The sequence below is a fragment of the Antedon bifida genome, chromosome 8 (assembly GCF_963402885.1).
Source record: "Antedon bifida chromosome 8, ecAntBifi1.1, whole genome shotgun sequence".
In the NCBI taxonomy this organism is placed as follows: Eukaryota; Metazoa; Echinodermata; class Crinoidea; order Comatulida; family Antedonidae; genus Antedon; species Antedon bifida.
Window position 1 is genome coordinate 12,626,388 of NC_136233.1, and position 16,456 is coordinate 12,642,843.

The following is a 16,456-nucleotide window of genomic DNA, read 5'->3' on the forward strand; positions in this document are numbered from 1 at the left end:
TTTTTGGAAATGGAATGATCGAAACAAACATGGCTGCGCCCATACTGTTGATCTTCGTCACTGAAAAGTAAAGAACATGGAAAAGAAGGGGATGTGGTTAAGGCTATTTGCCTCTCTTTTTATATTTTTAACATATTCAGAATCATTATTTAGTAATGATGAGATAATATCCTATCGGTGAGTTCCGTTGCATGGTAAATATATGCATTATTTCCTATCTAGGCACAGGCCTAGCTTGCCGTCTATATGATGTGGCCCTCGCCCAGTGAAGTGGTTTCAATTTACGTACAGTCAGCCAAATTAAGTCAATTCATACCATAAAGTGTTACAACGACGTAGTTCATTGGTATTAAAGGAAAAACTAGTCTGAAGTTATACACATTCATATAAGTAATACTTAAATATTTCTGACCTTTCTAATATTTTAGGCCTAGGCATAATATATATTTATTTTTTTTATAGGGAAAGGGTAAGGAAAATGTTTCAGTTCAGTTATGAAGGATATCTGAATCACGCCTATCCGTACGATGAATTGCAACCTTTGACATGTGATGGTGTAGATACCTGGGGCAGGTGTGTAGACTTGTTTGTCATCTTTTGACGCTGCTGCTCTAGCCCGCTACGTCACAAGAGATGACTTATAAACTGAAAGCAAGCAGCAGTTATAGTACTAGAGGGTGACGTTTTTGCTAATTTGTAAACTCAACTATAATTTATAGACCCCAGCTGCTGGACCCAAAAAATTATGGGAAAAGAGAGTCTATAGGACACGTCATGCTAAAATTACAAATCCCAAAGCATTTCTGGTATTTATGAGTCCCATTTGACTGTCTGATATATATAATACTGTAATTCGCTGTCAGATAATCATTGAATTATTATCAAAACAGTCCATTAAAGTTTTTGTTTGTAACTAATAGGATACTTCACACCTGAAGTATCTAGGCGTGATGAAGTGACCCCCAGACTTGACCTTAGCAATAAAATAAGAAACGTTTAATTATAACCCAAAAACCATTGTCTTACAGACAATTTAAGTATTTTTTGCTTTAAATTACATTTTTTTCAGGTAAAATAACTATTATGCGACAATAAAAAATATTTTTCAGAGGGACAATATATCTTTAAAACTGTTAAGTCAATAAGCGAGCAGCGTTTTTTGTAAGAAATATTTCTTGTTTATATAAAGTGTATTGCATTCTTGAAGTCTTCATTTAAACACCACCCGTATTTAGTAGTACTGTAGTATTTGACACCAGCAGGGAGGAGCAAAATGATTGAGGAAATATTCTGTTATTCCCTGTGACATGTTAATAAGAATTTTAATAATGAAATATGTCTTTTACCTATTATCTTTCTGTGTGACTATAGCTATTCTCTAACGCTTATCGATGCCTTAGACACGCTGGCTGTGATGGGAAACTACACAGAGTTTAACCGTGTTTCTGGCCTGTTACTGGACACATTGGATTTTGACGAAGACATCAATGTTTCTGTCTTTGAGACCAATATACGAGGTACCTATACTACGTACAATGTATATGATAATTATTTTGTATTTGCCATTTTTAAGATTGGAAATAAAAATTTATTTTTCTCCACAGTTGTTGGTGGTCTTATTTCGGCGCATTTAATGTCTCGCGACACCGGGTTTCAAGTGTCTGACAACTGGCCGTGCGAAGGACCACTTCTTGATCTTGCAGAGCAAGCTGCTAAAAAGATTCTTGCAGGTTTTTGTTCAATTAATTTAATTAATTATGACTTATAAATAAACATAGTGTAAGAAAAAATCTCTTTCCTAACATGGAACCTCATGGTTTCTGGACTGGTGCCATACTGTTAGACCACAGAGTTATATATAACAGATATTTATTAATTTCTTCAAGCATTTGATACAAAGACAGGAATGCCCTATGGAACTGTCAACTTGATGTATGGAGTTCCAAAAGATGAGACTCCTGTGACTTGTACAGCTGGGGTCGGTACGTTCATTGTAGAGTTTGGAACGCTAAGCCGTCTAACGGGCAATTCAATATTTGAGAATGCAGCAATAAAGGCCTTAGAAGCATTATGGGATAGGCGATCTGAAATTGGTCTGGTAAGAATGAAACTAAAGGATTATATTTCATCAGGGAATTATAATATTATTAAATGTCTTATCTCGGTTGAATTATTTAATTGTCCCAATATTTATCTAATAGGTAGGCAATCATATATCGGTTCAATCAGGTAAATGGACCGCCATCGATGGAGGCATTGGTGCTGGTATCGACTCATACTTTGAATATCTGGTCAAAGGTGGCTTATTGCTAGGCAACAGTCGACTACTGGACATGTTTCATGGTATGTACTGTACATCAATATAATACAAGTTTATCAACTTGTCTATGTTTGAATTTTTGTTTACACTGGTCTCCCAGAGGGCCCAGTTATGATCAGTGGCTGTGTGTGTACTAGGACATCGGGGTAACCCCTACTTGTCTCGAAAGATGTACTAGGTTCACATGAGCTAGATGTGTACACTGGACCTACAGTTTATAGTCCTTATCCGAGAAGACTTTATCTACCACCAGAACCATGGAGCGAATGAGCCTCGAGCCCTTGCCGATGTTAAATTATTGTAATTTTTTTTTCTAACATTACTTTTCAGAATACGAAAAAGTGATTGAAACTTTTATAAAGAAAGATGATTGGTATATGTGGGTGAACATGAATAAAGGAACAGTGACAGCCCCTGTATTCCAGTCATTGGAGGCCTTTTGGCCAGGGTTACAGGTAAGGGTGGTAACAAAGACTTCAGCACCCAAAACGGGTAATATTCAATATGGATTGTTTAGATGGGATCTTTCACACAAGATCTAATGAAATGCAGTATGGGTTACATTTCTGTATGAATAAAGCAAGGAACCTTTGGTAGGGCATGTGGTGCAGTGTGCCTGACGTTGAACTATACTGATCGTGGCATTGCTTGTATAATAAATAATATTAAACATCTATAAAGTGCTCTTTACCACAACACAGTGCAACATAACAAGAATTGTATCCTTAGGCAAGACACTTTACTTATTTTTACCTCTCTCCACCCAGGTGTACAAATGGGTACCTGGTAAGGTCAAGACAAAACTTTGTGCTGATTATTAGCTGCATTGTGGGAGTATGTTTCCATATGCATTTTGATTTAAAAATGATTATATGATTGAATATTATTTTTAATTCATTAATTTCAGAGCATGGTTGGCAAAATTGATGATGCAATGAAGTCATTACATAATTATTACCAAGTCTGGCAGCAGTTGGGTTTTCTTCCAGAATTTTATAATATTATTCACAGTAAAGTTGTGGATAAACGATATGGATACCCACTAAGACCAGGTAAGGTTTTATAAAATGAAAATAAATATATAAAGATGTAAGTTACTACATATGCAATCGCTTACATGTAGCATTGACAATTTATACATATGTTTACAAATTATATTCTAAATGTGTTTTTATCAAATCAGTGCAATAGGAGACTAGACAGTGATTAAGTTCACTTTTTAGGAATCCTGTCTACCTGGTTGTGTATGTTGTTTTTTTATTTTTCTTGAAACTAATAAATGAAACACATATAGTTAAACCTCTGTTAGCGGCCACCTCCTGTAAGCAGCCACCTACGGGAGGTTCAACTGTATATGCAAACATCTTTACATTTTGATTTACCCTGTTTGGATTCATTTCACAGAACTTGCAGAGAGCATCATGTACCTATACCGTGCAACCAAGGACCCATTTCTGCTCCGAATGGGTCGAGATATGTTAGAATCAATAGAGAAAGTAGCTAAAACTAGTTGCGGATATACTTCAGTAAGTATCATAACAAATGTTCCTTTGTTAATGTTTGATTTAAACCAAAGCAAGTCATGAAAAATGAAAACATTTCTTTTTTGCAGATAAAAGATGTCCGAACTCATAAACTTGATAATCGTATGGAATCCTTCTTCCTCTCGGAAACAACAAAATATCTATACCTTTTATTTGACGAAGATAACAAAATTCATCGAACGGGTGGGAGTGGAGACGTCGTACAAACTAACCATGGAACGTGCGTAGTGAATGCGGGCGGGTACATCTTCAACACAGAAGCGCATCCCATAGACATCGGCGCCCTTGATTGCTGTAAAAAACAACCAGCACAAGATGAAATAGAACTTGCATTTAAAGTATTTAAAAACAATAAAAAAAGACTACATTTTCTAGAACAATATGCAAATAGCGATAAACATGATAGTTTATCTACTGTTTATAATTGCTCTGCAAGACCATTCCATTCAAGATTGTCTATTTTAGGTGAAATGTTTGAGGAAGAAGAGATTAAAATAGCTAAACTACCTCAAAATATTTGTGAAGATTCAACAGTAACAGTAACTCAACCATGATTCAGATTGTATGTTTAACTATATTTTTTCTATTTATAAAATCAGACTCCAGAGGAATAAACATCATGTTGTTGAAATAAGTAAGTAAATCTTTTCAAGAAGTTAAAATATAGAATTTCAGAGTAAATTTCAATTTCTACAGTACTGAATCATTTCTAATCAAACTTATGAATAAAATAAAAAAAGTACAGTATGTTACATTTTATTGCAAAATTGTATTAGACATTTGGTAGACTTAATATATACAAAAGATACTGACTTAAATTACAAAGCTGCCACAAGCATGGATTCTCTTAACATAAAAGAACTATGTTAATGCTAAAGTAATAGAATTGGTATTTGGTAGAATGTTTATGAATTGAATACAGCTTTTGAAAGTGAAAATATTATTACAATTGTTTATTAGGTCATCCTTGCAACCAACATTCAAAAACTAGTCATTAACAGTTTTATAGCACTTAATCATATCAGGTAGTTGTTAGCATACTGAGGTGACAAAGGCCTAGCTCTAGATCTCGCACCTTCAACAAGAACCAGGTCGATGACTCGCTCTTGTACTTGTTCTCTTGTACGGTGATTTGGAAGACGTTTTATTGCCATTTTGAAATGGGAGTGGAACACCGAATTGCGTGCATATTTTCTCTAAAGCCTTTTCATACTCTCTGTTCAGTTTGGCAGATTCTTGCAATGCAAACTTTAAGTCTTCTATTTCTTCGAAGAAACCCTTCAAGTTAAAATTAAAGTACTTAAAGCTCTGTCTACACTATAAAAAAAAGTTTGATGTGCCCAAATATGGTAGTGATATGACATTTTTTTGTCACATAAAGTTTGATAGTGTAGACAGAGCTTTAAAACATATTTCATTATCAAAATCAATGCAATTCAATACTATATAGATATATCAATTGAATATTAAAGCAGTTTAGAACAGATAATATTCAGAAATTAATCCCAGGGTAGGCTTATAACAAAATCAATATGATAATCAATATTTTATTTTAGTGACAGCTTTTCTAAACACTGCAAGAAAACTATTCTGTTCTGCTACTCATTTTCAAACATTACTCTTTAAATAAATGATGTTCACCTCATCAAGCCCTTTCAGTTCAGATGACAACTTCTTTTTCTGTTTTAAAATTTGATCTCTATCCTTTTTTACTTTCTGTAACTCAGTTCTGAGGTCTAAAAAATAAAGTAAAATTAAATTTATATGATATCTACTATACAAAATAGAAAGGTTGAGAATAAAGTCCAGGCCCTCCCTGGCCTCTAAAGCTCTACACTATCAAATTTATGAGACAACAAAATGTGATGTGCCCATATAATGGACATGATATTGTCATATCACTACCATATTTTGGCATATCGCCACCACATTTTGGCACATCACACTTTTTTGTCAAACTAGTTTGATAGTGTAGACAGAGCTTAAGGCATAAAAACAAATGTTACCAAGTGAATCATCCAGTTTCCTTCTTCGTCTTTTTTTCGGTGTTGGTGTGTTCCTGTCTCTAATTCTATTTTGTTGTTGAGCCTTCAACAATTCTTGTTCTAGTTCATTGATTTTTATCTAAAAAGAAAACAACTATTAATAATTTTTTTTTCTTTTATTCAATCGAAACCAACAGCGATAATTACCGCCACTAACCGCCACTTTATACAAACAAAACCAGGACTGTTTAAAGCACCTTGATTGGTCCTAACATTTATTGACAAAGGCAGATACTAGATGCAGGGGCTGCCATAAGAGTCAGCAATTACAACAAAGTTTCTAAAGAAATACTTCTACAATTACCATAAGTGAAGATATTGTTTCCATATGCTGTGTATTTGTTCTTACTTCTTTTTCATAGCGTCGCATTAATTTATCATGTAAAGATAATAGCCTGATTTAAGGAAACAAAAACATTACAAATTAACGAATGGCCTGGAGTTGGAGTAGAATTGCTGGAGAAAAATCAAAATTATTTGCCAGGTCCTTCTTTATTTACCTATTAGTACTTTCATCCTCTTTTTCCTCTTTCTTGATCTTTTTTGTTGTGGGCAATCGCAGAGGTACACGACCTGTTTTTTCAGTTTGTGTTGAACAACTATAAAATGAAACAAATGACATTATTGAATCAACACTATATTGATTTATTTAATACATAAATGTTACCTAAAAAGTGATATGTTTGACACCAGGGTTTGACACTCAACAACAGTGTAGTTAGCCAAAACAAAGGTGTATAACTGTAGGTGCTAGCCTTTTGTTCAAAGATGGATTCATGTGTGTGAATTTGTTAAAACGGGGTTAAATTTCACATTGCGTGACAAGTGATAATAACTAGTCAAAACAACATTATTTTCATCCAGCGTGTGAATGCTACAATTCCTGGAAAACCTTATGCATGATTTAAAAAATCAATATACTGATGTGCTGTACTGTGTTGTTTTGTGAATTTCAAAGCAATCAAAACAAACTCTAAAAAGGGTGCGATTTTCCAATTATTGATTATTGTCTATCCTAATTCATGTATGCACATCAAACATTGCTGTTTATTCAGGAACCATATAAAAACGGACTTGATCCGCACAATCGCTCAGAACAATTTTGTAGTAAACCAATCAACATTATCCTCTCTGGTTCAAGAAATAAACACTGGTGGAAATGGATCGCCTGTTGCTGTGGGTGGTTGGAGTGGTGGTGTTTAGTGGCATGGTGACGGTCAACAGCACAAATCCAGGTCTACAAATGAAAGTAACTAAAAAGGGACTTGAATATGGTAAGCTGTGATGTATTTATTCCAAATTAGAAACCTCAACCATAGACTAAATGCCTTTCAACAGGAAATTATTGTATTTTTAGGGGTGAAATGAAATATAACTACTGTATTTACATCTTAATATTTTCAGTTAGCAAAATTGGAGTAGAATTGGTGAAAAAAAATCTAAATTATTTCACACTGCCAAGTTCTTCTAGTTCTGGATTCACAGTCAAAAAGTATGTAAACTGCAGAATGGTATTTATTGAGGAATTTACAAAGAAATTTCATAATATTTCACTGTATTTGTTAATTAACTGCCAATGCCATAAGTCTTTACTTATACTTTTTCTTGACTTGCCTAATTCATGGCTCTTGGAACATATTGTTCCCTGAAAATATATACTGTACCTTACTGTATATCCTCTGGTATAATCCCACCCACATAGAACATGAAATTAGGCCAACCTGTATTTATACAAGTTTCACATGTTTTATTACATATTATTATAGTTTGAGAGTAAGCAGTTTGGCTCTACCATATTTTACCATCAGTCCTAGTGTACCAGATAATGGAATGAAGGTTAGGATTTCTAATGCTAGGTTTGATATCGACGGTTCATGGAGTTATTATAGGTCTGGTTTGTAAGTATGATATAGCACTAAAGATATATTTTCCAATATGAATATGCCACTTTAATGTCCCATAGGTATTCACTTTGACCAAAAATTGGATTGCAAACGAAAATTATTAATACTTACTTGAAAAAAATGTAATTTAAAGGAAAAAATAGATTTATAGGTTGAATTGACAAAAAATTGGATTGCAAACAAAAATGATTAATATTTACTTGAAAAAAATGTAATTTAAAGCAAAAAATAGGTTTATAGGTTGAATTCAGTCATTTTATAATTGAAAAATGTTTATGGTAGTAATTAACTTTATTAAAATTACAAAAAGTCTGATTATCAATCTTCATGTTTCAAGGTAAAGTAAACACTATCTTCATTAATATTCGGGTTAGTAATCCTACTGGATAACATTTTGGATGTCAATCATTCTATTGTGTAAATCAATCAAATGTCCATATACTGTTAATATGTCTGTTTTTCTGTTGATATATCAGATTTGGCTTCAGTGATTCTGGGTCTCTTGATATAAGTGTTTCATCAATTGAACTCTCTCTTGTTATTGGAGTTGGTAAGAATTTTATTACAATACAAATATAATGCATGTTTATACTTGTTGAATGAAAATATTTCATGAATACAGTAATATTTTATTTATGTATTAGGTGAGAAGGATGGTCAATTTGTAATATCAACTTCCAGCAGACAATGCGTGTCTAACTATGGACCAATACATGTAGGCATTCATGGTGCTGGGTAAGTATATATAGTATGTACATATGCGAGATATCTTTTTTTAATGTATTTTACTTTGTAAATATTTATCGGAGGGATTTATTAACTTTTGTTTTCAATTTGTGTGTTTTTAAAATGAAACACAAACAGTATACTATTTTATTTGGACCTACAACATTAATTTTTTCTCAATTTTTAGTACGATGGTTGGCATGTATGTAGATGATATTAAAAGTCAAATTAGAAATAAATTGCGTTCACAGTTGAATGAGGTAAAGGTTTTCTTTTTTCAAGTTTTTCTAAAAGCCATTGTATAGTTTAACTTGGGCATATTCAACCAAATTTAATTAGCTCAAATAAAGTTACAAGACTGAAAATTAAGCCTTATTATATTCATAATGATTTTGTCAGATAATGAAAGAAACATATTGTAATGTAACGATATTCACTTATAATTGAGAAATCAACCTTTGTATCAGAATTCAATAAGTTCACAAACTTGACCCAGAAAGTCCAGAGGAGAGTTTGTCCAGATGTTTTAAAAGACCATTAGTTTATAAAAGAATCCCTAAAGAAAACACTTAGTTTAACATTTGACCTATCCCATCGTTAAACCAGGAGAGATTGACACTATTTAAGTACAGATTTGACAGTGTCATCCATCATTGAAATACCTTATTATACCGTTAATCACTCCCACTTAAACACCCCTGGATCAACTTAGAACCAATCGTTACCCTCACAGATTACGTAGTGACATATGTAAATGAACCGAAGCCGATATACCCCCAAGTTTCAGAAGAGCCCAGACACACCTCACAGCCACTTTACAGAGCACACACTTCACAGCCACTTCTTCAGAAGAACACCTTACAGCCAGCATCACTAATCCTCTGTTCCTTAGTCAGTTAGTTATTCAGTTATTGTATCAAGTATATTCTGAATAAATAATATATGTTACGACAGCAAAGCGAGTAAAGAGTCTTCCTTACAAAGTACCTCATAACAACATTATATTACAATATTTTCTATTTACTGATTTAAGGTGTGTCATAAAATTGTTACAAAGGTGAATGGAATGTTACAAAGTGCAAAAGATACCAAATGTAAAGTAAAATTGTATTTCTTTAGTATTAATGTAGTCATTTTGATTACCCTACAATACTGACAACGTGGCTGTCCCACAAATTGTTTGAACCATAATGCAATGTTTTGGTCGGTCCTACTGTACACTGCATCATTTTGCATTACTTAAAGATGTATTGTCCCCCAAAATCATGAAAAATAAAGATTTTTAAAATCGGACTTTGAATAGGCCATTTTGCAGTTTTAATGAAGTTGTTCACTTCCATAAGAAAAAAAAACGGGGGAAAACAATTATTTCACCTATAAAAAGACAAAATAAACAGTTAAATTACCCAAAAACTCATTGTCTTCCAGACAATTTGACCATTTTTTGCTTTAAATTACTTTTTTCTCAGGTAAATACATTTTTTTCAGACCCAATTTTTTGTGAGAGTGAATAACTATTGTGTGACATTAAAATAACACATTCAACAAAAAAATTTAAAAAAATATTTTTTTAGGGGGACAATATATCTTTAAAGATGTATTGTCCCTTTGACTAATTCCAAAAAAATATAAAAAAAAAAGATTTCAAAAAAAAGGTCATTTAGATGTATCATAATAGTTATTAACTTTTCACCAAAAATTAGTCAAAAAAAAAACCAATTTAACTGAAATACAGACGTTTTTTTGTTCAAAAAATAACTTTAATATTACTTTGATATGACCAATTTAAATTTCGAATATTTTGACCTTCATTTTTTGTGTTTCAAGGGACAATGTAATAAAATTAAGTTACCTGTTAATTACGTAAACTTGTTGTTTTTGGCTCGAATTTTCGACTTAAAGTGAATAACTTTATTATTACTTTGATATTATATGGCCAATTTAAATTTAGAATATTTTGACCTTCATTTTTTGTGTTTCAAGGGACATCTTTAAAAAATATGGTGCTGCTAATTACGTGCTGCTAATTACATGCTAGAAAGATTACATTTTTCTAGTTGGGATAAGCATCAGTGAAGTCAAGCCTAGTGTATATCTACATACACACAAACTGAATGGTCGTATTTATTATTTTCTTTTCATTTTCAGTGGTATTCAATATTGATGAATATGCTTATGCGGACTATTCCCTTGTGTCAGCTCCCAAGTTTTCTGAACAAGCATTTGAAAGTTTACACAAGGTACAAAATTCAATTTCTAAACAGATGCTTCTCTGAATAAATACTTTCACAGACCACAGATAAACCAAATATTATGACAATTTTGTGAATGAAATGAACATAGAGATCTTGAAAAACAGAAAAATATAAAATTAAAAACAATTTGTTTCAGGGAGAAATTCTGTCTCGAAAGGACCAGCAGAATGTTTCTGTACCCAACCCTGAGATTCCAGCTCATACGGAAACATCTCGAATGATGTATCTGTGGCTGACCGAGTATACAACTGCTTCCGCAGCAAATGTCTATTTCAAAGCAGGAGTTATGGAATACCTCATTACTAAGGACATGGTAATTAATACAGTATGCTATGACATGATAATGCACTTATGATGGAGTCTAAGACTGCATAAGGAAGTTATTTCTCATTTTATTACCAGCTTAGTTTTTTTCAGAAGCTAATTGGTTTAAGTGCAAATTGTGAAATTTTGGAAATTATTAACATAAATTTTTTTTTTAATGTATACACAGGTTCCAAGTGAATTTTCATTGAATACTTCAAAGTTTCCATTCAACAAGGCAATTCCACAGGTTAGTGTTTGCCTATAGGTACTTTGTAAAACTGCTTATGCCTTTTCGTCCTATTCGGGGTTTTTTTTCAGAAAGGGAACAAATAGTTAATCTTTGGAATGATTTAGTAAATGCAACATCTGTGTTCGTTTTTGAAGTATTGGTCAAATAAGGACTTTAATACCATTCTGGGGCCCAAGAGGCACATTAGCCTATGTTATACCCACACACAATAAGTTTCAAGTCAGTCCTAGGCCCTACTATCAGATAAGTTTCTGTAAAAATTAATTCCTGTGTGGGGCACAAATGATTTAGCTCAAGGATGGGGTGTTTTGTATTTGTTTTGTTTGTTATACGTGTATACAGAAATAAAATGTATCATCAAATAGTTTTACACATGTCAGTGTACATTGTTTGTTTACAGATTGAAAAGATCTATCCCAATTTGGATATGGTCGCTAATTTTGAAGTGACCAGTCCACCTGTCCTCAATATGACCACTGAAGGTCTGAAATGTAGCTTGGTTGGACAACTCGACTTTTACGTCACTCAGGAAAACAAGGAAGAAGCATTCGTCTTCTCACTGTCTGTGGTATGTAGATTACTGTATTTTCTATATATAAAATTGGTCTATTTTGGAGAAAATAGTGTAAAGTTATTGTAATCAAAATCTAGCATCCAATACCGCTTTCAGATCAAACTTAGTGAACCAAACCTACAGTATACTGTAGCTTAGAAATGAATCATTTTAAATTGCTCCTATAGAGTCTGAGTCTATCAATCATCCTGTCAGTGTAAATACAAGTACTTCTGTAGAATATGAGTCTATCAGCTGTGTGAATACAAGTACAATCACTATAGTGTGAACAAGACCTATAGCTTGTAAACTAATGATTTTAAATTGCTTCTGTAGAATATGAGTCTATCAGCTTCTGTCAGTGTGAATACAAGTACAATCACTATAGTGTGAACAAGACCTATACCTGTAGCTTGTAAACTAATGATTTTAAATTGCTTCTGTAGAGTATGAGTTTATCAGCTTCTGTCAGTGTGAATACAAGTACAATCACTATAGTGTGAACAAGACCTATACCTGTAGCTTGTAAACTAATGATTTTAAATTGCTTCTGTAGAGTATGAGTTTATCAGCTTCTGTCAGTGTGAATACAAAGAAAAATGCAATAACTGGAAGCTTTACTCTTGATTCGTAAGTAACGTGTGTGAATATGTGACTATCAATAAATTACTAATAACGGATTATGAAGTTCACTTTATGTAGAGTTTCATACAAATAATAGAAATTGTTTTCTCTTCTTTGCAATATTACACTTTTTGTAACAATGTGAACTTGTGTCTGATATTTATATTTCTTATGTTGTAAATTAGGTCTAGTTTCAAGTTTGCTGAATCTGCCGAAATATTAGGCGAAATAAGTGCAAATGTAAGTCAGATTATTGAAAAAAATTGTTGTGAATTCAAATTTGTTTGGATATCAAAAGTGAATAATTATTGTTTATTCTAAACTGAATATTATTTTATTCTATCCTATTTAGGTTAAGAAATTAGACAAAGTGATGGATACGCTTTTTGGCACGATAATTCCAAAAGTAAATGGTGAGTATTGCTACAGTATTTCATTTTCACAAATTTTTACATTATTTGCCCTCAAGGGACCATGTCAAAATGATTCTACTGTAGTTACTGCAGTAAACTACATTTTTTTAAACACTTAAACCTGTTTATGCGATTTTTTAGCGTCTTTTTTTGTGATGGATTGAAACATTGTATATTCGATTGCATTAAGTATTTTTCATTGAAAGTATTTGGGGTGTGTTTTTCTAGAAAAAGGTGCAGAGGGCCTTCCAATACCGAGTGTTTCAGGAATTGAGCTGGTGAAACCACAAATCAGTTTTGGAAAGGTGAGAATAAAAACATTTTTTTTTTTAATTGATGAAGTCGTGGAAAATTATGGTAGAGGTAATGATAGTAATGAGTGATAGACACAATGGTGATAATAACAAATGTGTCTGTTATTTTTCAGGGTTTTATACTTATAGCTACAGACATCAACCACACGGTCTCTCTTGAATACAGCAACGTCATGAAAATGTATAAAGATATTAAAAATTATAATCCTAAAGATGAGCTTTAAAACTGTACAACTCGTCACAGATAAGTTAACTAAAACTTAAAGAAATGCAAACCATTGAAGAAATGGATTTTTTTTTCATTTTAAGAACAAAAAGTGACGGTCAGTAAAAAATATTAACATTTATTACTTAGAATTAGGATATTTTACTAGAAAATTACTACAATTTAGCTGAATTAATTTTATCTAAAATTGTAATCATTTATGGTATTTAAAGCACTTTTATTTTCAACACTATTTATATAATATATTACACAAACCAACAGTGGTGTTGGTAGTCTATGAGTGCTGCTCACCTGGATAAACAGACAATATAGCCCTCTCTCTCCGAAGAGAGGATACAATTACGAAAAATAAAAATCCGTCTAGCACCCCTATCGGATAATGGTCACGTCTGCACGTCTGCAACCACGCCCTCAGGAGGGAGCCATCCAACGTAGAAGCGTCATCCTAAGAACTCTAGTACCGCTGGAACATTTCGAAGTACTAATGCCTGCAGGCCCTCACGCTCCTGCGCGCGCTCCTCATCGGAGAGCGTGACCATCGTCATATCGCTCTCATAGCCTTTGACGACGGACGGGCCCTCAGACAGACGTCTGAGGCGGGGGACTAAGTTCGATATACGGAACTGGGGGAGGGCCGATACGAGGAGAGGTTGCCGAGGGCATCTCCCTAGGCAATGCTCTCACCACAGCCGAGATGGCTTGCAAGACCGTCGGCGGGGAGAGTACATCCAGATCGGCCGCAGCGGGGGCAGGCATCGCGTGAGGAGCTTCCTCGTGTACAAATGTAGGCTGACTTAAGACAGTTTCCTGTGCTACACACACACATTCCCTAGGCTTAGGTAGGGACACAACCTTCGCAGGCGCCCAACGGACACAAATATCACACGGGGCCTCCTCGCTGCAAGTTCGGCAATTAATGCACCTAGCATCCCTGTCCCACTTGGTCGTAGCACAGGGACCTTTACACTGTATGCACTCAGATTTTGGCATAGTGCCTACTAACAACCGTATAGCTACACAAACATACACGCTAACGGAGTAAACAACTGAACGGAAGTGTGCTTTGTTTCTATTTATTTCTATTCTAGGCCTAGAATAACATTTTTCTTCAAACGTAACTAAACTATTCTAAATAAGCCTAGAATAACGGATTTTAACGTACCTGCCTCTAATCAACTAGATCGTGATTGAGAAAAGAACTTAGCTTCGTCTTGTATTTCCACTGGAAGGAATTCCTGGAATTCTTAAAATTCTTCAGATTCGTTTCTGTATCACATACACACGCTACGGCGGTACGAAAAGAAATGATGACGCTACTACGTTGGATGGCTCCCTCCTGAGGGCGTGGTTGCGGACGACGTGACCATTATCCGATAGGGGTGCTAGACGGATTTTTCTTTTTCGTAATTGTATCCTCTGTTCGGAGAGAGAGGGCTATATTGTCGGTTTAAGGTAAGCAGGCACGAAATAGACTAGGTTTGTTTTGGGAATTTATTTAGTAAAACAGTAAATGTGTATTTATAGTTATTTAGGCAATACCCCAATTGGGGACTTCCTGTTGACTATTATTTTTCTGATTTGAAAATAAATTACTTAGGCCTAAGGAAAGAGGTGCTGAACACTCAGTGAGATTTAGTGTGGATTTTATTCGATGTCAATAAAGTTGTTGGCTAAGTTGTATTGTGTTTGTGTAACTGTGACCCCTGACATATTATTATTATTATTCAATTGGTAAGTTTTCGTATAAACTACAGTAACACATAAAGACTAAATACAATACCTTTTTGTGGTTGTGTACAAAAGTTTCCTATCAAGAAAGCCAAATGAAAATATGAAAGTAATGAAATACACAAAGAATTTAATCTAAGACTTCAAAATGATGAAGACGCCACACAGACCTTTTCGATCTAATTATAATTATTGAACACAGACTTACTCTCTTGTGGTGATATAACTTTGAAGGAGCTTCTCAACTTTGCTTTGTTCTTCAATTTCCTTCAACTCTCTTTCAAGATTTTTGTTGTTTTTTCGTAGTTTTTTTAACTTTTTCCGCATTTGTTCATTTTCAAATGAGAACTAGGAAATAAAAGGCAATAAAATGTTACTATAATAACATAATAAATAGGATTTTTTATTTTCTGTTGTAAAAAAAGGCCCGATTTATAGTACTGTACAATATTTTATTAGAATACTAGGTCATATATATACACAGTAGCCTAATTTAGTAGTCTATAGTATAGGCCTAGGCCAGGTAGGCCTAGACTTAGTACTACATCACTGAGTCAGATCTACTGTAGGCCTACTACTACTAGGCCTAGCTATAGTCTGCTGACAAGTTGAGCTGCCGGTGATTTCCTAGTAGGCCTAGCTACTAGTACATAAGTTCATGGTCTTTAGACTTTAGGTTTATTGTTTTATAAAAATAAATAATATATAATATATACCTAGGCCTAACTAGGGGCCTAGCTAGGCCTACTACTAGGCCTAGGCCTATGCCTACTACTATATGCCTACAATTTTGTTAGTTTGAACCGCCATAAAAACACAACAAAGGAAGTAGTTTAACGTAATATTAGGCTAGTAGTAGACCTAAACTAGGATTAGGCCTAGGCTAGTCTAGGCCCTATTATAGAGCTAGCCTAGCCTAGCTAGATAGAGGCGGTGACCAGCTAGCCTGGGCTAGGCTAGGCCTATATAGCCTACTATATACCTAGTCTAGGCTAGGCCTAGCCTAGGCCTAGCTAGTAGTAGCCTAGCCTGAGAGGCCGTTAGCCTAAGTAGAAGCTAGATAGGACCTAGCTAGGGCCTAGTAGGCCTAGCCTAGCCTATACTCACATGTAAACATCTATGGATTTCTGGAATATCCATCACTTTTAATAAATTTAATTAATTTTTTTCCTCCTTCTTCAAAAATCGCGCGCTGATGATGAGAGCCTATTTGAATTTTCATTTATTGTTGTACAGAGCGCCATCTAT

At 34.0% G+C, this 16,456-nt stretch overlaps 3 protein-coding genes across 6 annotated transcripts; 2 read left to right on the top strand and 1 right to left on the bottom strand.

The window, feature by feature from the left end:
* Positions 1 to 32: 32 nt before the first annotated feature.
* LOC144850581 (ER degradation-enhancing alpha-mannosidase-like protein 2) lies at positions 33 to 4,418 on the top strand. Its single transcript, XM_078707883.1, has 10 exons — positions 33 to 177; positions 463 to 573; positions 1,372 to 1,517; positions 1,605 to 1,730; positions 1,887 to 2,098; positions 2,202 to 2,343; positions 2,651 to 2,775; positions 3,228 to 3,372; positions 3,725 to 3,846; positions 3,933 to 4,418. The coding sequence occupies exons 1-10, from the start codon at positions 77 to 79 to the stop codon at positions 4,416 to 4,418; spliced, it is 1,716 nt and encodes a 571-aa protein (XP_078564009.1). The 5' UTR covers positions 33 to 76.
* On the bottom strand, positions 4,020 to 16,439 carry LOC144850585 (uncharacterized). 4 transcript variants are annotated; one of them, XM_078707892.1, is made up of 8 exons: positions 16,316 to 16,439; positions 15,417 to 15,556; positions 6,410 to 6,508; positions 6,214 to 6,304; positions 5,871 to 5,988; positions 5,506 to 5,600; positions 4,940 to 5,142; positions 4,020 to 4,156 (listed from the first exon to the last, which is right to left on the bottom strand). In XM_078707892.1, the coding sequence occupies exons 1-7, from the start codon at positions 16,346 to 16,348 to the stop codon at positions 4,942 to 4,944; spliced, it is 777 nt and encodes a 258-aa protein (XP_078564018.1). In that variant the 5' UTR covers positions 16,349 to 16,439; the 3' UTR covers positions 4,020 to 4,156; positions 4,940 to 4,941. The 4 variants fall into 4 exon arrangements, with proteins under 4 accessions (XP_078564018.1, XP_078564020.1, XP_078564019.1 ...); XM_078707894.1 differs by lacking the exon at positions 4,020 to 4,156 and adding an exon at positions 4,458 to 4,582; XM_078707893.1 differs by lacking the exon at positions 4,020 to 4,156 and having other exon boundaries at positions 4,605 to 5,142.
* On the top strand, positions 6,988 to 13,673 carry LOC144850582 (lipopolysaccharide-binding protein-like). The gene is made up of 16 exons (XM_078707884.1): positions 6,988 to 7,183; positions 7,314 to 7,401; positions 7,676 to 7,807; positions 8,290 to 8,363; positions 8,458 to 8,548; positions 8,727 to 8,799; positions 9,573 to 9,633; positions 10,688 to 10,779; positions 10,931 to 11,107; positions 11,288 to 11,347; positions 11,751 to 11,918; positions 12,460 to 12,533; positions 12,713 to 12,767; positions 12,880 to 12,940; positions 13,169 to 13,245; positions 13,368 to 13,673. The coding sequence occupies exons 1-16, from the start codon at positions 7,069 to 7,071 to the stop codon at positions 13,476 to 13,478; spliced, it is 1,509 nt and encodes a 502-aa protein (XP_078564010.1). The 5' UTR covers positions 6,988 to 7,068; the 3' UTR covers positions 13,479 to 13,673.
* Positions 16,440 to 16,456: the final 17 nt, after the last annotated feature.